General features: G+C 47.6%; 1 protein-coding gene across 2 annotated transcripts in view; it reads right to left on the reverse strand.

The window, feature by feature from the left end:
- The window catches only part of LOC119455427 (irregular chiasm C-roughest protein), a 355,429-nt gene that overhangs the window by 24,904 nt on the left and 310,955 nt on the right, over positions 1-19,570 (reverse strand). For both annotated transcript variants that reach the window (XM_049668760.1, XM_037716833.2), the window contains 6 exons: positions 17,624-17,881; positions 15,818-16,012; positions 14,738-14,860; positions 9,324-9,430; positions 5,221-5,428; positions 871-985 (listed from right to left, as the gene is read on the reverse strand). In XM_049668760.1, coding sequence (XP_049524717.1) covers positions 871-985; positions 5,221-5,428; positions 9,324-9,430; positions 14,738-14,860; positions 15,818-16,012; positions 17,624-17,819 — 944 coding nt within the window. In that variant the 5' untranslated portion in view covers positions 17,820-17,881. The remainder of the gene's footprint in view (positions 1-870; positions 986-5,220; positions 5,429-9,323; positions 9,431-14,737; positions 14,861-15,817; positions 16,013-17,623; positions 17,882-19,570) is intronic.

Below are 19,570 nucleotides of genomic sequence, written 5' to 3' on the forward strand. Positions count from 1 at the left end.
CCCGATCCGCTCAGCCGCGCGTACAGCACACGCACACACCCGGTGGAGAGCACAGGGGCCGTGCGCGTTATGTGTCGGTATGCAGCGCGGGATCTCTTCTTTTGCGAAATCCACTGCGCAGGAGAGCTTGAGCTACGAGTCGTTTGCCGCAGATAGCGCGCGGACTAGGAGATAAAGAGAGAGAGAGAGAGAGAAAAAAAAAAACGAGAGACGAAAGCGGCACCCTCTGTGCTGTGATGGAAATCACTTGCGGCGCGGAGACCCTTTCTTCGTAAAAAGCGGTGAGGTACGCCGCGTCCACGATGGACGCGTCCGGAGACTTGGCGTGCGATTTCGTTGTCTAGAGTTCTGCGTAAACATGCGCGTCAACGACAGGCACGCACGTTTTGGTCGAGCTCAGCCGATCGATTCGGTGTCGTGCGCGCGTGCGTGTCTATCGGTTTCGAACGCCACAAGTACTTGCCACACGCTGACGTAACGCTGCAATGTAAACGCAAGCTGTTCGCCGGTCGATTCACTGCCTGAACGTGTGTGTGCGGGTTTCTGCCGTGTATGGAAAGGGTAATACGCGCAACCAAGAGCACCATCAGAGGAGGAGGCCGACTCGGTCAAGACAAGTGCACTCAATATTTTTTTTTCTTCCGCTCTAATGACAAAAGACAAAAAGAAACAGGGAGATAGCTTAATTTTTAAAGAAAGAGCAATCGACCGTCTCGGGTCTGCATCACGTTCTAAAACTTCGTCGATGTGTCTTTCAAAAAAAATAAAAAAAAAGGAAACACTACAGAGTGAACCGATTTCGATTTGGTCTCCGGTGAAGGAGTAATAGAATGCTGCCTAATCGACGCTAGGGGCAGCAGCTTATCTTACCTGTACCACTTGTACACGATGTCTGACGGGTTGGCCGTGGCCTGACAGTGGAACCGAACGTCGTCGAATTCCGATATCTTGTCGGACTCCACCGTCAAGGTGATATCGGGAGGATCTGCGCCGAAAGGGAGGAAACGCGGTTAGGCAACACCGAAAGAAAAAAAAAAAGAAAAACAACTGTGGCAGCTAAGCGGTAAAACGAAAAAGGGAAGCGCTCCGAATGCGCGACTGAGGCCCTGGTAAGATAGGGATGATCTGACAGCGAGCACCACGGTAGACTGCGTTCCCCAACACCTTTCTTGCGTTACTAAGTACCAACTCCTAGGCCACTGCTGAAAGTTGTTTCAGGTAACGGCGATAGTAAAGTTTACTAGCCTGTCAGTGTGTAAACTGGCGCGGCATTAATGGCGGCGGTAACTACGAAAGCTTAAAACGGTCCCAAGACGTTTTTTTTTTTTGAATACATGATTTTAAGGAGATATTGGCGCCTGTAAAAAGGCGCTGCCTGTTTCTTCTCGAATAACATAAATACACAATAAAAGAGTACATGTGCACAAGGCCGCACAGAAAGAACAAAAAAAAAAAAAGGGGGGGGGGGCGGGGGGAGCGAAAAGAGTGAATGAAGGAAATAAAAGGAACGGAGACAGGTCGTTTAGCCAGCTTACAACGGACGGTGCTCACTACAACGCCACCGCTTACAACTTGCAGACGCGTACACGGGCCCGTGATTGCGAGTCATGGCGTTGGGACATACAGTGAGACAAGACACCTGACGTTCGTAAATGGCACGCCGCGGTTTTACTGTCTGCAAAGGTGCCACCCCCGACCAAGACCGACGTGGCGAACGCGAAATCGAACGTAAACTCTCTCCTGCAGCGCGTCGCAAAATAACCACACCTTGCCACTGCGCCGCCGCTAGAGAGCACCAAACTATCTTGAAGTTCCATCTGCCGGGACATTCGATCAGCATCGAGTTGGGAGCAGAGCCTGTAGAAGACTCCGTATACAGTAGAATATAGCCAACCTTATTTTCTTCATTTTTCTTTCATGTCTCGGTATTTCCAAGATATATCGAGGAACGAGAGAGATCGCTCCGGCGAAATCCTCACGCCCCGCTGGTCCACCGCGCGGGATACAGGTTTCCGCATCCAAGAAGTGTACGTACACACACACACGTTACACAACGCGAACACAGCGTCTCCCAGACTTGTACGCTATAGACGCGCTCACTATATATACCAGCGAGAGTTTGCCCTGTCTCTCTTTACAGGAAACGAGCAAGATGTAGTACGAGGAACCGGGTGAAACGTATGAAAGCAACGGTAGAACCGCGGACCGAAAAAAAAAGAAAAGACGAGGACAGCGTTAGATGTGGTCAAGTGTCACGTAGAGAAGAATGACACCCGTTCATACAACATGGCGAACGAGAGCCAACGCAAATACGACGCAGAACACCCGCGCATCGGTCAACAGGTATCCGGGATAACAAGAAAAGTCGTCCAGTAGCAGCAAAACCTACGCCAAAAAGCAAAAGCAGCAACACGCTGCTTCACTCGAAATGAAGAAAGACAGAAAGAAAGAAAGAAAGAAAGAAGGAAAGAAAGAAAGAAAGATGCTGGGAAACCGACCGCCAGCACGAAGAGGTGTGTGTTGCGAGTAAATTGGAATTCCCGTCGTGCCTTGCGCGTTTCGTTCTTATTCTGCGCCGACTCTGATATCGCCAACGCCGATAAGCTTGCTTAGAAGTGGCTTGCCCATACTTTCTCGAAAAAAAAAAAAAAAACAGGAACAAGGAACTGCAGCGCGAAAAAAAGAACGGCTATATTTCTTTCCTCGCCACTATACTACGCATTGGGCCACCCGTTTATTCGTGTCTGCGGCAACAATCGACGGTGCTTCCCTCTCGTGGAGCCATTGAACGGTAGCACACTGTAATACGAAAACGGGAACGAAAAAAGAAAAATGCTTGAAGAAAAGAAATAAGACTCAGACAGGTAACTTCAAAGACTTGGAAAGGTAATCGAATCAAAGCCAACGCATTTGGTCGGATCTAACTGCGCTCTGCCACGTTCAATTTTTTTTTTCTTTCCTTCGCCTGCCCTTTATTATATGTGTCTACCCCGCTGGTTCAATAACCGCTTAGCTTCGGCATTTTATTATTATTTTCCCTCATTTCGTTTCAAGTAAGGAGTTATTCCTTCGCAACTGGGGCCACCTCCCGAGACGAATTTCACTTTATATTTATGCGATCGATCGTATATCCTGAAAACTCCATTAAGCGAATTTCACTCAAAATGTCATCAGCCGAGTAACCTTTTCGTAGTACTGCGTGTCTTACGAACTGTGGGCCATTCTGGGCGCGCTGCGAGTTTACCAATCGCTCTAGCGAAGAAAAAAAGAAAAAGGAAAAATGAAAGAAAGGAAAAGAAAGAAATGACGAGAAAGACAGAACCAGATAAGACGTTCACTTATTGCAGAAACACGCCGGCCTCTTGTTCTCTCTCAAGTTTCAACATCACGTATTATGTCGAGATACAATGCGTCGACGCTGCGGTAAACGCTTTAAAAGCTTCTCAAACAGTGAGTCGTCCTTTAAAAAAATTCCTAGCGTTGTGATATTACGCTTTCCTCTAGACACGCTGCGTCCCCTAGCGGAGTTTCTGCGAAGCGCGCTCACACCTGGTGGCGGATACCCAGGTTGCCCTCTAAGAGGTTCATTGAAGAGCCGCACACATTCAGTGGCACGTAGTCCTGAGAACGGCCAACATATTTTTTAGGCTGCACACTATACCTTTCGCGATTGGCCCGCATTTTTAGACCGCATCATATTAGGTATAACCGCGTATCTGTCTAACTTGATAGTTAGACAGATGCTAGTTAGACGGAAAAGAAAACTGGCCTGACAATTTTAAGAATGCTATTCGCGTTAAAATAATTGGGAGAAGGAGGGCGAGTTATTTTGAGTAGCGTACAATTGGGCGCAAATCGATATCGGTACACTGTTTCTATAAGCGAAGAAAAGCGACACAAACCAGCGCTACTGAATGTGTCACCAATTTAGATTGTTGTCACCTCGCAGATCGCTTGAAGAAAGGAGATGTTCATATCATCATCGTCGTCTAGGGACGAGGATTTGTCGTAAGTAAGGGAACGAACTTTCGCCGAGCAAAAGAGTAAGCTTTTGAGAGAGCGTTTTCTTGTTTTTCTCTTTTTTTTTTTTGAGCGCGGCTACAAAATTACTCGAACTTAAACTCCCCTTTTACTTCTAACAGATTGTAATCGCCTAATAAGCGCAAGAATAACACCAGTGCCGCCTGATGGCGCCAGTCTTATAAGCAATATGCCAAAAAGAGTGATCGAAATTTGACTATTTGACTCAATTCCGTGTCGAAGTCGCCATTTTTTCTTATGCAATAGTTTTATGCGCTTTGAAGAGCCTTTTGAGTGGAGCTAAACGTGTCAGCCTTAACTATCGGAAGCGAATGTATCTCTTTCGGCAAAATGACGTCGGCATATGCTGTTGCGCAAGAGAGAGATAATAAAACCAACGTGACGCGTGCCGAGTTTCACTGTATGTAAACGAGGTATTTCACCCTCGTTTACAAGCACTGTATACTTGTATGTTCTGTATAGGAACTCACGAAATCACATTGCGATAGGCGACGTGCTTTTCCTGATAAAATGCCGAAGCCGAACGACATGTGGCTGGACCACGCTATCGACCATGCGCAGTGTCATTCGTGAGAAGTCATGCACAGGCTCCCTCACAGTTTGGACCTCTACAGACTACAAACAGGCAGGTCATGCAAATTACCTACAGGCGATGTTATGCTAGTTGGTGCAAAGCTATCAAAGCGTGAGCTGCCAAAGGTAAAAAGAAACAAGAAGAAATCAGCCGAAAGAGCGCCAACTCCCAAATTACAGCTGCGTGTAGTTGAGAGAGAGAGAGAGAGAGAGAGAGAAATAAAAGTAAAGAAAAAACGGAGAAGTAACTAGAAGATATCTCCAGTTGGCTACCCTGTACTGGGTAGAAAAAGTGTAGAAAATATTAAAGAAAAGAAAAACATTTATGCGTACTCAATGCGTGCACATGAATGCCTAAGACTTTTCATAGACAAAAAGAAAGTTAAGTTTTATAAGGTGACAAGGCTGCTGCATTGAAGCGCCCAGATTCCAAACTACCTTCGCCTACGTCTTCCAGAGCGCTGACAGTGACGTTATCGCAGCGGCTGTCAGGCGATCTGGTCACGAGAGCAGTGGCCCGTACACTCTCGACAGATATTGCATCATTCAGTTGCCAACAGAGGGAACAGGCATGACAGGCCAGTAATGGGCGGCGTTCATACTCACACTTGACCTCCATCCGTATGGTGGCGAGCATGGGTTGCTTGAGCGCCTTGTTCTCCGAGCGGCAGGTGAACGTCTTGCCATCGTGCTCTCGGCTCGGGCTGAACGTCCACGTGAGCGCCGCGTTGGCGCGCTTGCCGTCAGACAGGGGTTCGGTCTTGTACTCGACGCCGTTGGTCACCACGTTGCCACTGCCGTCCAGCCACGTCAGCTGTGGGTAATGAGAAGAGCGGGCGAGAAGCGCGTCAGTGTCGCATTACTCTTAAGACCACAATGCAAGGGGGGGAGGGCTCCTTAGACCACATGATGACGTTTGTTGTTTTACCTCATTTATTCCTCCCCTCATTTTTTTTCCCGAAAGCTTGCCCTTAGGCATATTACCAGTTGCGCTAACGTTAAGGAAACGGTGCCAAACATTTCGACAGCATTTGCTCGGGTCCGGTTGGTCATTTGTAAGTAAAAGCAGAAACACACTCATTTAATAGGAATCGAAGACTTCAGCCGAGAAAGTTCTGCGAACTCCTCCCCCACCAAAACGGTCTAAACACAAGGAAAAAAGAAAAAAAATCCTTTGATATTAGTGCTGTCACACTGCCGCTGAGGTTTCCGGTGCAAAGTTTCTGAAAGGAAAGCCGGGCCTTCATTTTCTCCAATTACATTCAACCTTTCTTTTGCCTAATGAAAAGAAATAATTTTTAAAGAATGTTTCACTAGTATAAATTGATTTAGTTTGTCACTTCATTGTTCGTTTAAGCAAAACTAAAAGCCGGTTCGACAAAGAAAGAACGCCGGTGAATCACCATTTTCTACAACACGAGGAGAGTCGGCTTCTATTCCGAACAAAGTTCATCTCCAGGAGAGAGAGAAAAAAAGAAGAGGCTTTCAGATTGCCCGGTCGAGCGATATTTCCCCAATACACCGCGACTCGAATCACCCTGGCGTACACCAGGAAGCGATCGCGTCGCTTCTTCTTAATCTCCCCGACGCTCAATGTTCTTCGAAAAACACAAGCCGCGAAGCTGCGTTTTAAGGAAGCTGAAAAAAAAGGAATCGCAGGAAGAAAGCGCAGGCGGAAGGAGCGAGACGGCGACGCGGTACAGACGCGAGACAATGCGGTTAAAGTTCACGAGACCGCAAAAGTTCAGCTCCTGCCTCGGGCTAAAGAAGAAGCCCCGAGGATCTATCTATTTCAGCCCGTCTTCTTCCGCGGCGCGAAAAAGTTTTCGCCACGAATGTGCGCCGGGCGCCCACCCACCAGACATGCTTGGCCGATCGGAGGCTGCCGGGTAAAAGCGAATGCGGAAGTTGGCAAAAAAACAAAAGGCGCACGCACGCGCGCGAGCTCGCGCTCACCCCTCCGACACGCTTCGACTAAAGTCGCGCCCCACCAAACGAGCGACTTATAGGCATCACTGCCTTTCAGCGCTTCCAATACTGCCTCGCTTCTTTCTTTCTTTGATTCGATTCCATCTATCCGGATACCGGTCTGTGCGCGACGACAGGAGGCCTGCCTGAGACGAGACGAGCGAACCATCGCTGCGTAACGCACGCACGCCCACGCCCGGTGCACTGCGATTGAGCTCCGAAGAGGCGCGCGTACTCCCCCTCTTTCCACCTCCCCTCCCTCTTTTTTATTCCTTATCACCATTGTTCTTTTTTGATTACTTCAAGGATTCGCGCCAATCGATTGCCCGAGCGGAAAAAGCATCGCTTTCCACGCATTACCGTGATTGCTCGCGCATATTTCACATTCCCTTTTCGACTGCCGGCGCCGTTTCTCCCTCTCTTTCTCTCCCTCATCGGTATGTCGCTCTCCCCACTTTTGTTTTTCTCCCGCATAGATCTGTCTGTCTGGCCTATCCCCCCCCCCCCCCCCCTCTCTTCTCCCCAGTTCCCGATTTCCCACCCGTTCGTCGTCCCGAACCAAGTTGGGAACGCGGGTGGCGAAGTGTCTACGTGCTCGCCAGCTGCGTCGGCGGCGGGCAGGCGTGTGGCACGCGTTTGAACCGAGCCGGCGAAATCGAACGTACGCCAGCACGCACGCGTATCGGTGTGTGTCGCCTGCGGGCACGCGGAAAGGGCGGCCAAGGGAACGGAGAGGGGGAAAGAATAAAAGAGCTCGCCAAACTGGGAAAGACGGAAAGACACGCGAACTAATTTGTACGTGCGAGCGAATCAAAAGCGCTTGCCTCGCCCTTTCACGATTTCACAGTGTAAAAAAAAAAAAAAAAAAAAAGAAGAGAGAGAGAGAGAAGGAGAAGAGAGAAACAGAGGAAAATATCGCGATACAATAACGCGGCGAAATGCCGGCAGACGAGGAACAGACATTCAACGTCACGGTGTGGCAGGCTGTACAGATACGACGCCCGACACTACACCCTTTTGCGATTGCTCCGTTTTTCTGTCTGTATCACTATTTTTTGTTTGGTACTTCTCGAATGATCGTTTGTTTACCGGATTTTTTTTTTTTTACCTCGCTATAATCGCTCGCGCGTGCGTGCGGAGGGAGTTCTGGTCGTGTCTACGCCAGGTTCCTGGCACGAGGAAGGAAAAGGGGAGGGGGGAGGGACGCGATTGATTACATGACAAATGTGGTTGCCATCGAAACACGCGGTGCGGCGCGAATCTCTACAAGGTGCTATACACGTCTGGAGAAAAAAAAAAAAGGAAAGAAACCAGGAACGACGGAACGAGAACGCGAAAAGATGACGAGGGAGAGAGAGAGTGGGAAAGAGCTTGCTGATCCTCGCGGTTCCGTGGCGTGGCCGCGTTCTCCGCGAATGTGACGAAACACGACCGGATGATGTAAATGCGCCCAGGGCCCGTGGGCAAGACGGCGCGCGGGCATTTGTCATTGTACTTACGCGTGGTGTCGAAACAATGATAACTTTTTTTTCTTATGTGAGATCGAGTTTTGCCGAAAAAACAAACTAAACACTCTTCGCATCAAGCTGCCAGCGAAAGGCTTTGCGATGGCAAGCTCAGGCCTGTCTTTCACGCGGTGCCGCTGACGCGTCTGCTCTTGCTCGTCAATCGCACACTTTAGTGAATTTTTAGTGACGCCTTGGTGAATTTTCTGTTTGGTGCGACACGCTGTTGTGGCGCCATCTCACGTGCGCTAGGTGAATGGCACTTGCTGCCTCCGAGATTCCAGTGCAACCTTGCAAACTGTTCTTTTATTTTTTTTCTTATGTGACTAGGTAAATGACACACAAAATGCTTCGAACAAAACGACACGAATCAATGCAAACACTAGGAATCACTCGCTAATGCAAGGAACATTTTCCGTGATTACACATCTCTGAGGCATATGTGACATATCTGAACATGTTAACCTGCGCGAACATTACCTATATTCCTACTGAAAAAAAAAAAAAAACACGATTTGCTGGCCTCGTTTGCGAGAAGACCAAAATAAAAAGAAAAGATTAAATTTATTTGTCACACAAACACGCTGCCCTAAGAAAACCAGCCCGACTAGCTATTAGGATCCTGATGTTTCCATTGCTTGAAACTTTCACCAGAATATTTCGTAATAAAGAAACAAAAAACAAATAGATGCTGTCGATTGTCTCGCTTTCTTTCCTAATGCGTTGGACATCAAATTTTCATTTCAATCAATTTTCTTATGCAAGTAGGTTCGACGTATCGGTAAGGTCGTTTCAATCGTTTGCACAGCAACAAGGTTCGCAGAGCTTGTACTCCCATTGGCTTTAAATTACGAACGGCAGCCTACACCAAACAGTTTTGCTTCTCAACAGGCGAAGGGAACAAACACCGGAAGCGCCTGATCTGCGAAATGCAGCAGGAATCAACCGCGTGATTGTCATTCATGAACCAGTTCCACTTTTCTCAGTTTACCATTCTCCCAAACCAGCTAGAAACGTTTAGATAATATTTTTCAGACACCACAAGCTATTTTTCTGTCGCAACTTGGCGGCTCGCCCAACCAATAATTCCGAACTATATAATTGTACTTGGGAAGTTGGAAAAAGGTCTGCTCGCTACAATGCACCTCGAACAATTGGCGTTTTTGATGTTTCCGGTTAAGGCTCGTTAGTGAGAGTTCAGGCCATGAGGGTATGACGGAAACGTGTGCTCCTTACCTCTGCGGGTGGCTTCCCGGCGTGGGACTCACAGGTGAGCTCGACGGTCATGCCGGCCGTCGTCTTCAGAAATTCGCCTTGCACGATCTTCGGGGGTTCCGGAGGCACTGAAGTGACAAGAACAAGGACCCACATTGACAAAAGCGTGCTTACGCTATAAGTGTTCTTAAGAACGAGTGTCACCCAATGCTGGCGTTGGACGTACATAAGCAAAGACCGTCTCGGCCACTGTCGAAGAGAACTTACGAACAAACTCATTCGTGAATACGGCCCAATGCGCAGCCATCTCACCACGAAAAAAACAGACCGACAGTAAGGCGGACTTGACTTCTTCCGCCCTTACTACCCTCTAAATAAACCTCCTCTCTTCTTAATGATGATAATGAGCCTAAACATATATCCAGTTTAAGAAACGACCACGACGGCATCACGACATAGGAGGCTTGATGAATAGATAAGACTAAATGTTACTGAATTCGGCGAAGAATGCTTAGCATTGAAAGGCGGTGGCGCTTACTGACTAGGCGGGATTGGGTGACGCTTACAGTGATTGTTGGAGGAAGTGACCTTAAAATAATTATAATATTGATAAAGATACGAAAGCTAGGACAACTCTATAATGCAACTGAGCACTCAGAATGACCTCAATAAAACGTATTTTCTATTTTTGGAACACCGACGCGCGCCAAAGTGCGCTGACAGTCTTCCTCACTTCTCGTATAACGCTGTCTTGCTAATCAGTTGTACCCGCCGCGGTGCATTAACGGTCATGGTGTTGCGCTGCTAAGAACGAGGTCGCGGGATCGAATCTCGGCCACGGCGGCCGATGGGGGCGAAATGCAAAAACGCCCGTGCCCCGTGAATTGGGGCCACGTTGAAGATCCCCTGGGGATCAAAATTAATCCCGAGTCCCCCACTACAGCGTGCCTCACAATCAAATCGTGGTTTGGGCACGTAAAACCCGAAAATTCAGCTCATTCATTATCAATTGTGAAATCAACCAATGACATCATACATTTAGGATCACGACATAACACTAACACCAGGCAATGTACACATCGATATCGTTTAGGGTAAGATGAAAAGTTGGCCGATTTAAGTTAGTAAGCTTATCCGGCGTGTTGTTGATGTCCACGCCGATGAACACAACACACACAATTAAAAAAAAAAGAAAAGAAAAACAAAACCCTATTTCATACAGTGCTATCGATGAGATTGGTTTCAAGGAATACCTGTCATCTGCTTGGAGACGATGGTGCTGTTGCGTATATTAAATGACGAAAACTTCATCGTTTCCGGCAGTTTTGTTTAATTATGGAAACGATTAACTAAGAGAATTAGAGATATTACAGCAGGAGCCACGAATCGGCAAAGTACGCAGGCCATGCTCCGATCTAGCTCTGCCTTCTTTTCTTAAACGCAACCGAAAAAAAAAAAATAGCGGATCGTGAAGCAACGTAAAACGCATCAAGCACGAGGAAACATTCGCAGCGCGAATAATTTAACACGTTCAGCACGGAGCCTAGCCGAAATCGGCGTCGATCCACAGAAAACAGCGAAGGTTATAAGGGCAGCAGTGCTTCCCACACGCCTCTTTACAATCGCGAACAGCGTCCGCTGACTAACACGCTGCTACGAAACACAAGGAAACATTTTGTCGCTATAGGAGATAAACTATCAATATGCGCACGAAGCATCGTGCCAATAAAAGCAGAAACAGCCAGACCGAAGGGATAAACCAGTCTTCACTAAGCGAAAAAGGGCAAAGCCGGCAGCAGCAGCTGGGGCGGTTCTCATCGAACAGGGAATGAATGATTGATTCTAGGGAAGAGCTCGGAGAAAAAAGTAAAAGGAAGAATAATCAATGTGGGCGGTTTGTGCCGCCTCGCAAGTATCTGCGAACCTCCAGGAAGTGCTTGTAGGCAGAGCAACGTAATTGCGAACCATGAGTTGCCTTTCCTGTAAGCTCTACAATGACATAATCTGGAAAGAACACTCGGCTTTCTAAAGCATATACCCTACTTTTGCCGGATCAATGAGCTTAGCTAGCGATGCGTAGGGAAAACTGCACGGGCATCTCGTAGCTGGATGGGTCAGCCTCGCTTCCTGCTAACGCGCTCATCAGTACAGTTCGCTTCCTCATCCTGGTGAGTACATGTGTACGGCCGGTTTATTTATTTATTTCTCTCGTACTTCCTGACTGCTCGTTTCCTCCTCATACTGTAAGGTTGCAAGCCGTGTGAAACCCTAATTAACATTCCTACCTTTCTTTCTAGTCCATCTCTCGCTCTCCAACCTTTGGACTGGATTGCTCGAGTACACGTTGCTCCCGCCTACACCATCTCTCACTGAGGCCATCAAACTAAGAAAAGCAAGTACGGAAGTCTGCCGGGAATTGTACATTAGGACAAAAAAAGAAGAAGAAGAAGAACAAGAAGACAGAGGCCTCCATTTCCTTTCGCTACCGGCACACAGGGTCAACACCAGAACACCGAAGTTCGCCTGGGACGCGATAGACTCAGAACGACGCGGATGTGCTTGTTCTGTGGCTCTTTCGCCTAACTTCCGCCGCATGCATTGCGTGGTGGCGGAAGTCGGCGCACAAAAAAATAATAATAATCAACAAAAAACGAGACCAAACAAGGACAAGTCGATGGCATTGGATGCGCGCTCAGAGAAGCCCGCGCTATATACCACCGCGCTGAGGCGACGGAGGAACGCGGAAGCGATGGTTCCAGAGGGGCCTATTAAGAACAATGCGCGCCTCCTTAAATCCCTCCCCCGCGAGACATCCTTCGCGGCCGGGCGGCGGCACTGCCCCCCCCCCCCCCCCCCCCCCCCTTCTCCCTTTCGTCACTTCGGCGAGCATTAAAAGTTTAGCCCGCGACTTCGGCGCGCGAGGGAGGGCGCTGATCGCGGTTGGCCCAGCTAGCTATAGCGAGGCCTTCCAGGCCTTTCCCGCTCGCAGCGCCCTCTTCGGATTTGTGTTCACGCCTCGCCGAAGGCTCCGCGCCGGTGGTGAAAGACTCGCGGGATTTTCCCGAAAGACAGTGACAGCGCCGCTGGGAACGTATAAGGACAGTGTGTGCGCGCGCAGCTGCACCGACTACAGCGGCGAACCAAGAAAGACAGAAAACAAAGAGTTTGTTGGCGAAACCTTGCTCGGCGGTACAGTATAGGTAGTAATAGTAGGTACGCGGAGCGGGATTCAAGGCGTGGCGGGAGCACACTGAGTCCTCTCCCATACACTCTCACACAAGAGTGCGCGCGCCCCTTCTTTCAGCGACGAGCGTGCGTCATAAGTCGCTGCTAATCCGGGGTGTCGTCTAGCGACGACCACAAATGAGCGCGGAGTTTTCTTGCTGAGTCATACTTCTTTCTCCTCTTCCTGCTCCACGCGTTCCCGCTCGCGTGAAAGGATCTTGCGCATCCACACGGCGGCTCGCTGGCACGGCGTGAGTTGTTGACTAGTATTAGCTCCAAGAGTCTCCCGACTCCCTCGTTTACGCATTAAAAAAATAATTACGACCGGGACTCTGCTGTCTTTGCGTCTTATGATTTATTTTCTCGCGCCTACTCGACGAGCTTAATTACGGCTATCACGTTGCCGTCCTTAAGACAGCGAGACATTTTTTTTTTTTTTTTTTACGCACGCGGCTTTATCATTTTTCAGAAGGACAGGCTCCGCGGAGTTATACTTTAGTGTGCGGGATTAAAAACGCGATGCGCCCACGTTATTACATCGTTTCCGTCCTTTTGAAAGCCGGCGTCTTATAAAGCACCCGACTTTCTTGCCACTCGTTAATTTTTGGTGTTGTTTCACCTTGCGCAACGAAAGAGGCCCAACGAAGCTTTCATTCAGACGACAGTGAGAGCGAAAGCATAAAGTTGACGGTCACTGCCGAGTCCATTGCAAAGCAGTGTGCCTACGCAATCACGCATACGCTAATCACTGTCCTTCGAAATTTCCTTTCAGCGCCGCCGCTGTCCATGCTACTACTTTCAAAAGTTTCGCAAGTGAAGGCGACGTACTGTAACAACTAGACTTAGAAAGAAACGTAAATGCGAGACAAGAGGTCATCAGTCTTCTTTCCTGGGGTTCTAATCACCGGCTCGAAGCGTTTTAAACTGCGCATACGCAAAGATTGCTTCTTTTCGTTTCGCAACTAGAGCGCAGCACTTACGAAGGAAGGTCGAACAAGATGGCGAGTCCAAAAGAAAGTGGAAAAAGTTAAGCGATCAACAATAGTCAAACAAGATATGTCTCGAGCAGAAGCCAACGTTTCTACAAGGAGGCATTGTCTTCCTCGTCCTTGCAATCAATCAATCAATCAATCATCAATCAAGCAGCAAGCAAGCAAGCAATTATTATTATTATTATTATTATTATTATTATTATTATTATTATTATTATTATTATTATTATTATTATTATTATTACATTTCAGGTTATTTACAGCATGAAAAATATACAGACGATGGTCCCAAAGTTCAAGACTGCAACGGGACCATTGAGTTGAAATTGGACGCAACTTGCTTTTGACGTAAGTCTATGTAGAACTAGGGGGAGGGGGGGGGGGTGCCTTCAAGTGAAGTTCGTTCACTTTTAGCTCGGGCTTGCCCGCGTCTTTGTGATCTGCATAAAAATGAACTTAAACTTTGAGGTTGAAGTTAAAACGGAAAGAAGTGCGTATTTCGTATGTTGGCCCCAGGCTGAGGCGTCCCTTGTTTGACCAATGCTTTATTAGAACGAGAGGTCGTAACTCTTCAGCACAAAGCACAGCGCGATTCCGGAGGTTAAAGGGAGACCAAATAAAAAAATAAAAAATAAATAAAATAATGTTTGAGCTGCATTAGTAAACTACCCTTCTAGAATGCCATAAAAGCTGTTTTATGGTACTATTTAGCATGAAGAGAGGTTTGGTAAGCAAGAAAAGACGCAGAAACGAAAGACGAGAGGGGAAGTTTCCGTACCAGCACACTGTTATGTCATGGATGTTGACGACATCTGACTGGGCCTAGTTAATTTTTCATCGGTAAAGATGACCTACTCTAAAAGAGCCGAAGACTGAACTTAACAAGTTTTCTCTTTATTTTTTTAAATTTTTACTGAACCACAACTGCCGGAGCGCGAAAATATATTTTGAAATCTGTGAGTTGAGGACGACGTACCGGCAATGGGGTAGTGGCATGCAACGAAAAAAATAAAAAGAAAATCTGACCTTTTTTCCTCAGTCATTTTTTTTTCTTGTAGGAGTCAACATATAATTGCGAAGTAACAAAAATAGTGTTCTGAAAAAAAATTTACTAGTCTAAACTGACTTAGCGTTTCTCTTTAGTGTACGTTTAGACATTTGCATAGTGAATTATCTAAATTATTTATTAACACGCAAGCTGAAGTAAAGAGAACTCACCAAATACAGTCAGAGGTGCGCTTCTCGATCTGATGCCTTTCACGCCATCGACGGCGCCAACTTGGCACTGAAAGGTGGCATCGTCTTCCAGGCTTACGCTACCGATCTGAAGCGAAAAATCGCCTGTAAGGCAACAGAAAAAAAAAAAACAGTCAGGTCACTTGGTCGCACTGCACCAGTATCTTGAGCACGGATAGACTCGAATTCATACAAAAGAAAAGAAAAAAAAAACACACACTAAGGGTGATTTAGCGGTAAGTGCGAGGTAAATGCGTTGGCAATACATCGCAGCTCGTTGAGGTCCCGTATCCATCATTTAAACCGCGTTCGCCACTATGTTCAGGAGCTCACTCGACACACGCCCTAGCTGCTTCTTCGAGAAGCAAAGTGCAATTGACGGTGGATCTCCGTGATTTGCACTATATATACAGACACACGCTCGTGTAAACTCTCTCATACCCTCTCTACCTCTACCACATGATGGCTTCCCACACTTCACACACATACACTTTTTTTTTTTGTTTACACTTTGACACTCTAAATGCTAATGGATAAAAAAGGGGGGATTTGTAATTAAGCTTGTCATTGTCACACCCTCCGTTCTGTCCACTATATACCTCGCTAGGTGTATTATTACCACAAAAAGAGAGTGTGTCCACACACAAAACATAGCTGCTTTCACAGGCGACAAATCTGTAACGTGGAGAAAAACGTTTCTTTCTTTCTTTTTTCTTATGTTATTTCTGTTCCACAACAAGAACTAACGGGAAAATACCCGCTGACAGTTGTTGCCAAAAGGCTAAGGCTGCACATAACTAGCAATGCCACTATTGGGAACATTTTTTCGGCATGAAGTTGCATGCCGGTTAAGCCCCCTTACTGACAAATCAGCCCCTTGAGAAATGCATTCAGGCGCACCTGAACAACTCGCCTTATAAGCGTAGTAGCGCGGTAATTCAAAGTCGGCAGTGAAATCGAAGTCCTGAAGTAGTCTGGCTTAAATGCTATCTGGCACAACCGAGTTTTACGATCGATCGATCAATCAATCAATCAATCGATGAGTAGACGAGTGTCACGCACCTTCGTCGTCGCTTCCAACCATAGAGTACCTTGGAAAACCCGACAGGTCGCGGTCACTGCCGAGGCCGAAGCCGTCCCTGGTCCACTGTAGCGTGCCGGCCTTGTCGATGACGCGACACGCTAGCACGATGGTATCGCCCAGGATGGCTGACCGGTCCGTCGGCTCGATGGCGAACCGCTGCTGGGGGCGGGGACCTGCGCAGCAAAACGCTAGGCATGAGCCCTTTCTTTTCATTTTTCTTCTTTTTCTTTTTCATGCGTGAAATGTTCTAAGGCGACAATTACGCCATGCTACGTATATTCTAAAAGGGCTGATAAAAATTGAAAGGAAAAGAAAAAATGCTTGCTCTGGCCGACAGCCATACAAAACGTCGTAGCGAAGACGATACGCAATGCACAGAGGTCAACACACTTCTCTAGAACGCGCGAACCACGTTCTCAGGACTGCGCTGGCGATACCTGAAGATGACATGTGGCGAAAAATCGACTTTACGTGAGGTTGCTTGACTACATTTAGAGTTTCCATTGATATCTCCCGACCTGGTGGTCGGCTTAAACTTTGGTAGCTGCTTTGGCCCTCAGGAGTGCGTTCTAGACAAGTGTGTTCAACTCTGTACTTGTTTGAGTCATGGATATGAAAGCGGACATTTTTTTTAAGAACGCGTACATGATGCCGGGTATCTGTTGCAATTAGTAATCCGATTAATTGCAAGAGAAGTTAATACCAGTTTGTGTACTGCATTTTAAAGAAAGAACTGACCCCTAATTTAAGCGCACAGTAAAGTTCAGGCAGGCCATACAAACGAGCTCACGTGGCACTCGTTATTTAGTGTTCCAAGACCGCATCATGAGGACTGCGGACCTATATCGGCGCGGTGACACGCCTGAACGTGTCAAACTAGTTATACGTACGCCTCAAACCCTCTCAGCACATTAATACAATGCTGCTTTCAATGGAGGTGGCTTTGTCGCATGCCACTCAAAAGAAAGTAAATCTTGTACGCATAATTATAGACCACGCTAATGCGCCCCGGCCACCTCATAGCCTACGGCCTCTCGAGCGGCGGTGTATGACCTCTTCCGGGTCACGTGGTAACCACATCATTGACGCCGTTGAACGACTTCGGATCTCTCCATCCATGCGGCTCGGGAGTAATACCAGTTTGTGTAGTCGAAAAGCCTCGGCGAACGTTCGCTGTCTCATTCTGCATGTTCGTGCGTTCATTCTTTCGCTCATCCTTTGTCTCTACCAGCTATTCACTCCGTTCCCCGTATGCAGGGCTGCAACCTGATCATCCACTTGACTGATCTCCCTCGTTTTGCTTTTACCTGCTTTCAGCCTGTTCTCAGAGCCAATGTGGTTAGAGGTTAAGTGAAGGTCCAAGCAGAGAGGAAGGTTAATGTTACAACCGGAGAGGGTAGCCTATATAACTAACAGCCTTGGGACTCTAACTACTCCAGACGAGGGATGAAAGAAGGAAAGGAAGAGAAAATAATGACACACATACACACGTGCAAACACGCACGCGAACTCAAGGTATAGCTTACAAAGCACGACTCTCGCAGGAATGCTATATATATGGTCGGGATTAGGCAAGGTTAGGTTCATAGTATAGTTTACTCTCATAGCACGACTCCGCGCACCTGCGCTCTTTACATTATCCTCTCCTCCTCCCTCGGTACAGGCAGCAAACAAGATGTGCGAACCGAGATATTAGGCTATAGGCCTAAGTTTCAAACAGTTCTGCTACGCTTCAGCGTTTATTCCTGGATAAAGCTACAAGATGGACGGTGCGCACGACTCACTCGAATTCGTGCGCTGCCCGCTGACGAGGCTAAGCAGCGAAGCAGAAACTAGAAGCAGGATCACGACGTGAGACGGCGTCGGTGGCCGGTCACTGAGGGTTGTAGTGCAGTGACATAATCCCGTGGATGCTCGTCTCCGGAGCTTGGTCGGCGGGTTCCTCCATCGCGGAGGGGGTGGCGTCGTGCCCGGTTCCATCGGGAACGACGACGAGGCCTAACTTCCAGACGGCGGGCACGCCTTCAGAAGAACGACGGCACCTATGGATAGAAGAGGCAAAGAACAGAGAGCGGCCACTGATTAGCATTTTGATCGAGAGCAGTAACTCTTTCCGGGGCCGAGAGTTTGAAAAGAACCGAGCAAAATAATAATAAGAGGAAAAACCTCTGGACTCGGTGTACTCAACTTCCTCGTTTGATTTTTTATTTCCCTTTTAGCTTGAGAGGGGAAAAAAAAACGACCTATATATATTTCTTTCGTTCTCAGACAAATCTGACCCACGTAAATCACACATGCACTTAAACGCTAAACGGGAAAATGCAGGCGCACGCGCGCGCGCCGCTAGACAGAAAATGAAGGGACGTTTTGATGACTCAGCATTAGAAGAAAAGAAAAAGCGAGAGAAAACAGGGACACTGGATGAGAAACTCTGATCACTTCAGATTTGCGAGGAAAAAAGCAAGTGGGATCAAAAAAGAAATACGAAAGGCGAGAGCGTGGTATTGGTATAAAGGCTATATATATATATATATATATATATATATATACTGAACGAGCGCGCACTCCGGTTCATAAGGGAAATAAATCAGCGTATAGTTCAGCGAAGGGCGGACACATACTCTTTGAAGTCTCCGTCCGACGAGGCTGCGAACGAGACCGAGTAATCCGGGGGCGTGTATCAAGTTCTATTTGATATTCGACAAGCACGACATCGGGCCGAAATCTGACGCGGTCATTTCCTTAAGACTGCCCATAACACGAAACGAGCAACGGCGCCACCACGGCTGCGATGTAAAAAGCTCGGGCGCCCGGTGCCTCAGTAAGGCAGTTTAGCTGCCTTAGCGGGCAGCCCGTCCGTATATAGCCCGTACGACCGAGAAGCGTGTTCAGCGATGAGCGTCGCAATTGGAGTCGTATAGCAGAAGGAATTACATAGAGTGCTTCCGGTTTGTGTTTGGCCTTTAGCGAGAAAGCGGCGGAGGCTTTTATATTAACTAAAAAACCAGGAAATTCGAAAGCAGATAAACGACACGGTATTAAGGAACTCTTTCAATACGTAACTCACGCGAATCGAGGTCGAGTCAGACCTGTTTATTTCCGGGGACAATACTTACAGAGACATACTTCGCCACAGAAGCCCACGCCCACAAATAGTTGCGTAAAAGGAGAGTCGCTGGCCCGTTTGTGCGTATTTCATTTTGTGCGATTGAGTTTGGAAATGTTGGCAGCCAACATTTCCAGAAGATCGATCGACTTTGCGTTTGAAGTCTAGTACAGTCGTTAACACAGCACCAACCAGCCCAGTAGTTATGTTCTTATGAGCAGTAGAGAAATATATATATATATATATATATATATATATATTGCGAGAGACAAAAACTTAGGGCTTCCTTCCCGACGAGGTCTTAGCTTCCGGACAAATTCTATGGCGGTGGAGACACTACTGACATAAAGGACAGCGACAAACAGGCACAACTAGCAACGTAGAAGCACATCGCAACGTGCAGTGCTTCTTGTCGATAGCGGGTTCTGCTCCTTGGCACGACGTGTCGAGGGTTCGATTCCCAACCGCGACGGCGGCCGCACACTCACTGGTAAACATTGCCGTGCTCTTATTGTTACCATTAATGCCGAAAGATTCTTTGCTTCCGCCCGCCTTCGCCGCACACACATTAACGCGACTGCTGGATGCTGTTCTGCTGTCTTGCTGATTCTAGAACCACGTGGGT

Source organism: Dermacentor silvarum, chromosome 6, assembly GCF_013339745.2.
Source record: "Dermacentor silvarum isolate Dsil-2018 chromosome 6, BIME_Dsil_1.4, whole genome shotgun sequence".
Lineage (NCBI taxonomy): Eukaryota > Metazoa > Arthropoda > Arachnida > Ixodida > Ixodidae > Dermacentor > Dermacentor silvarum.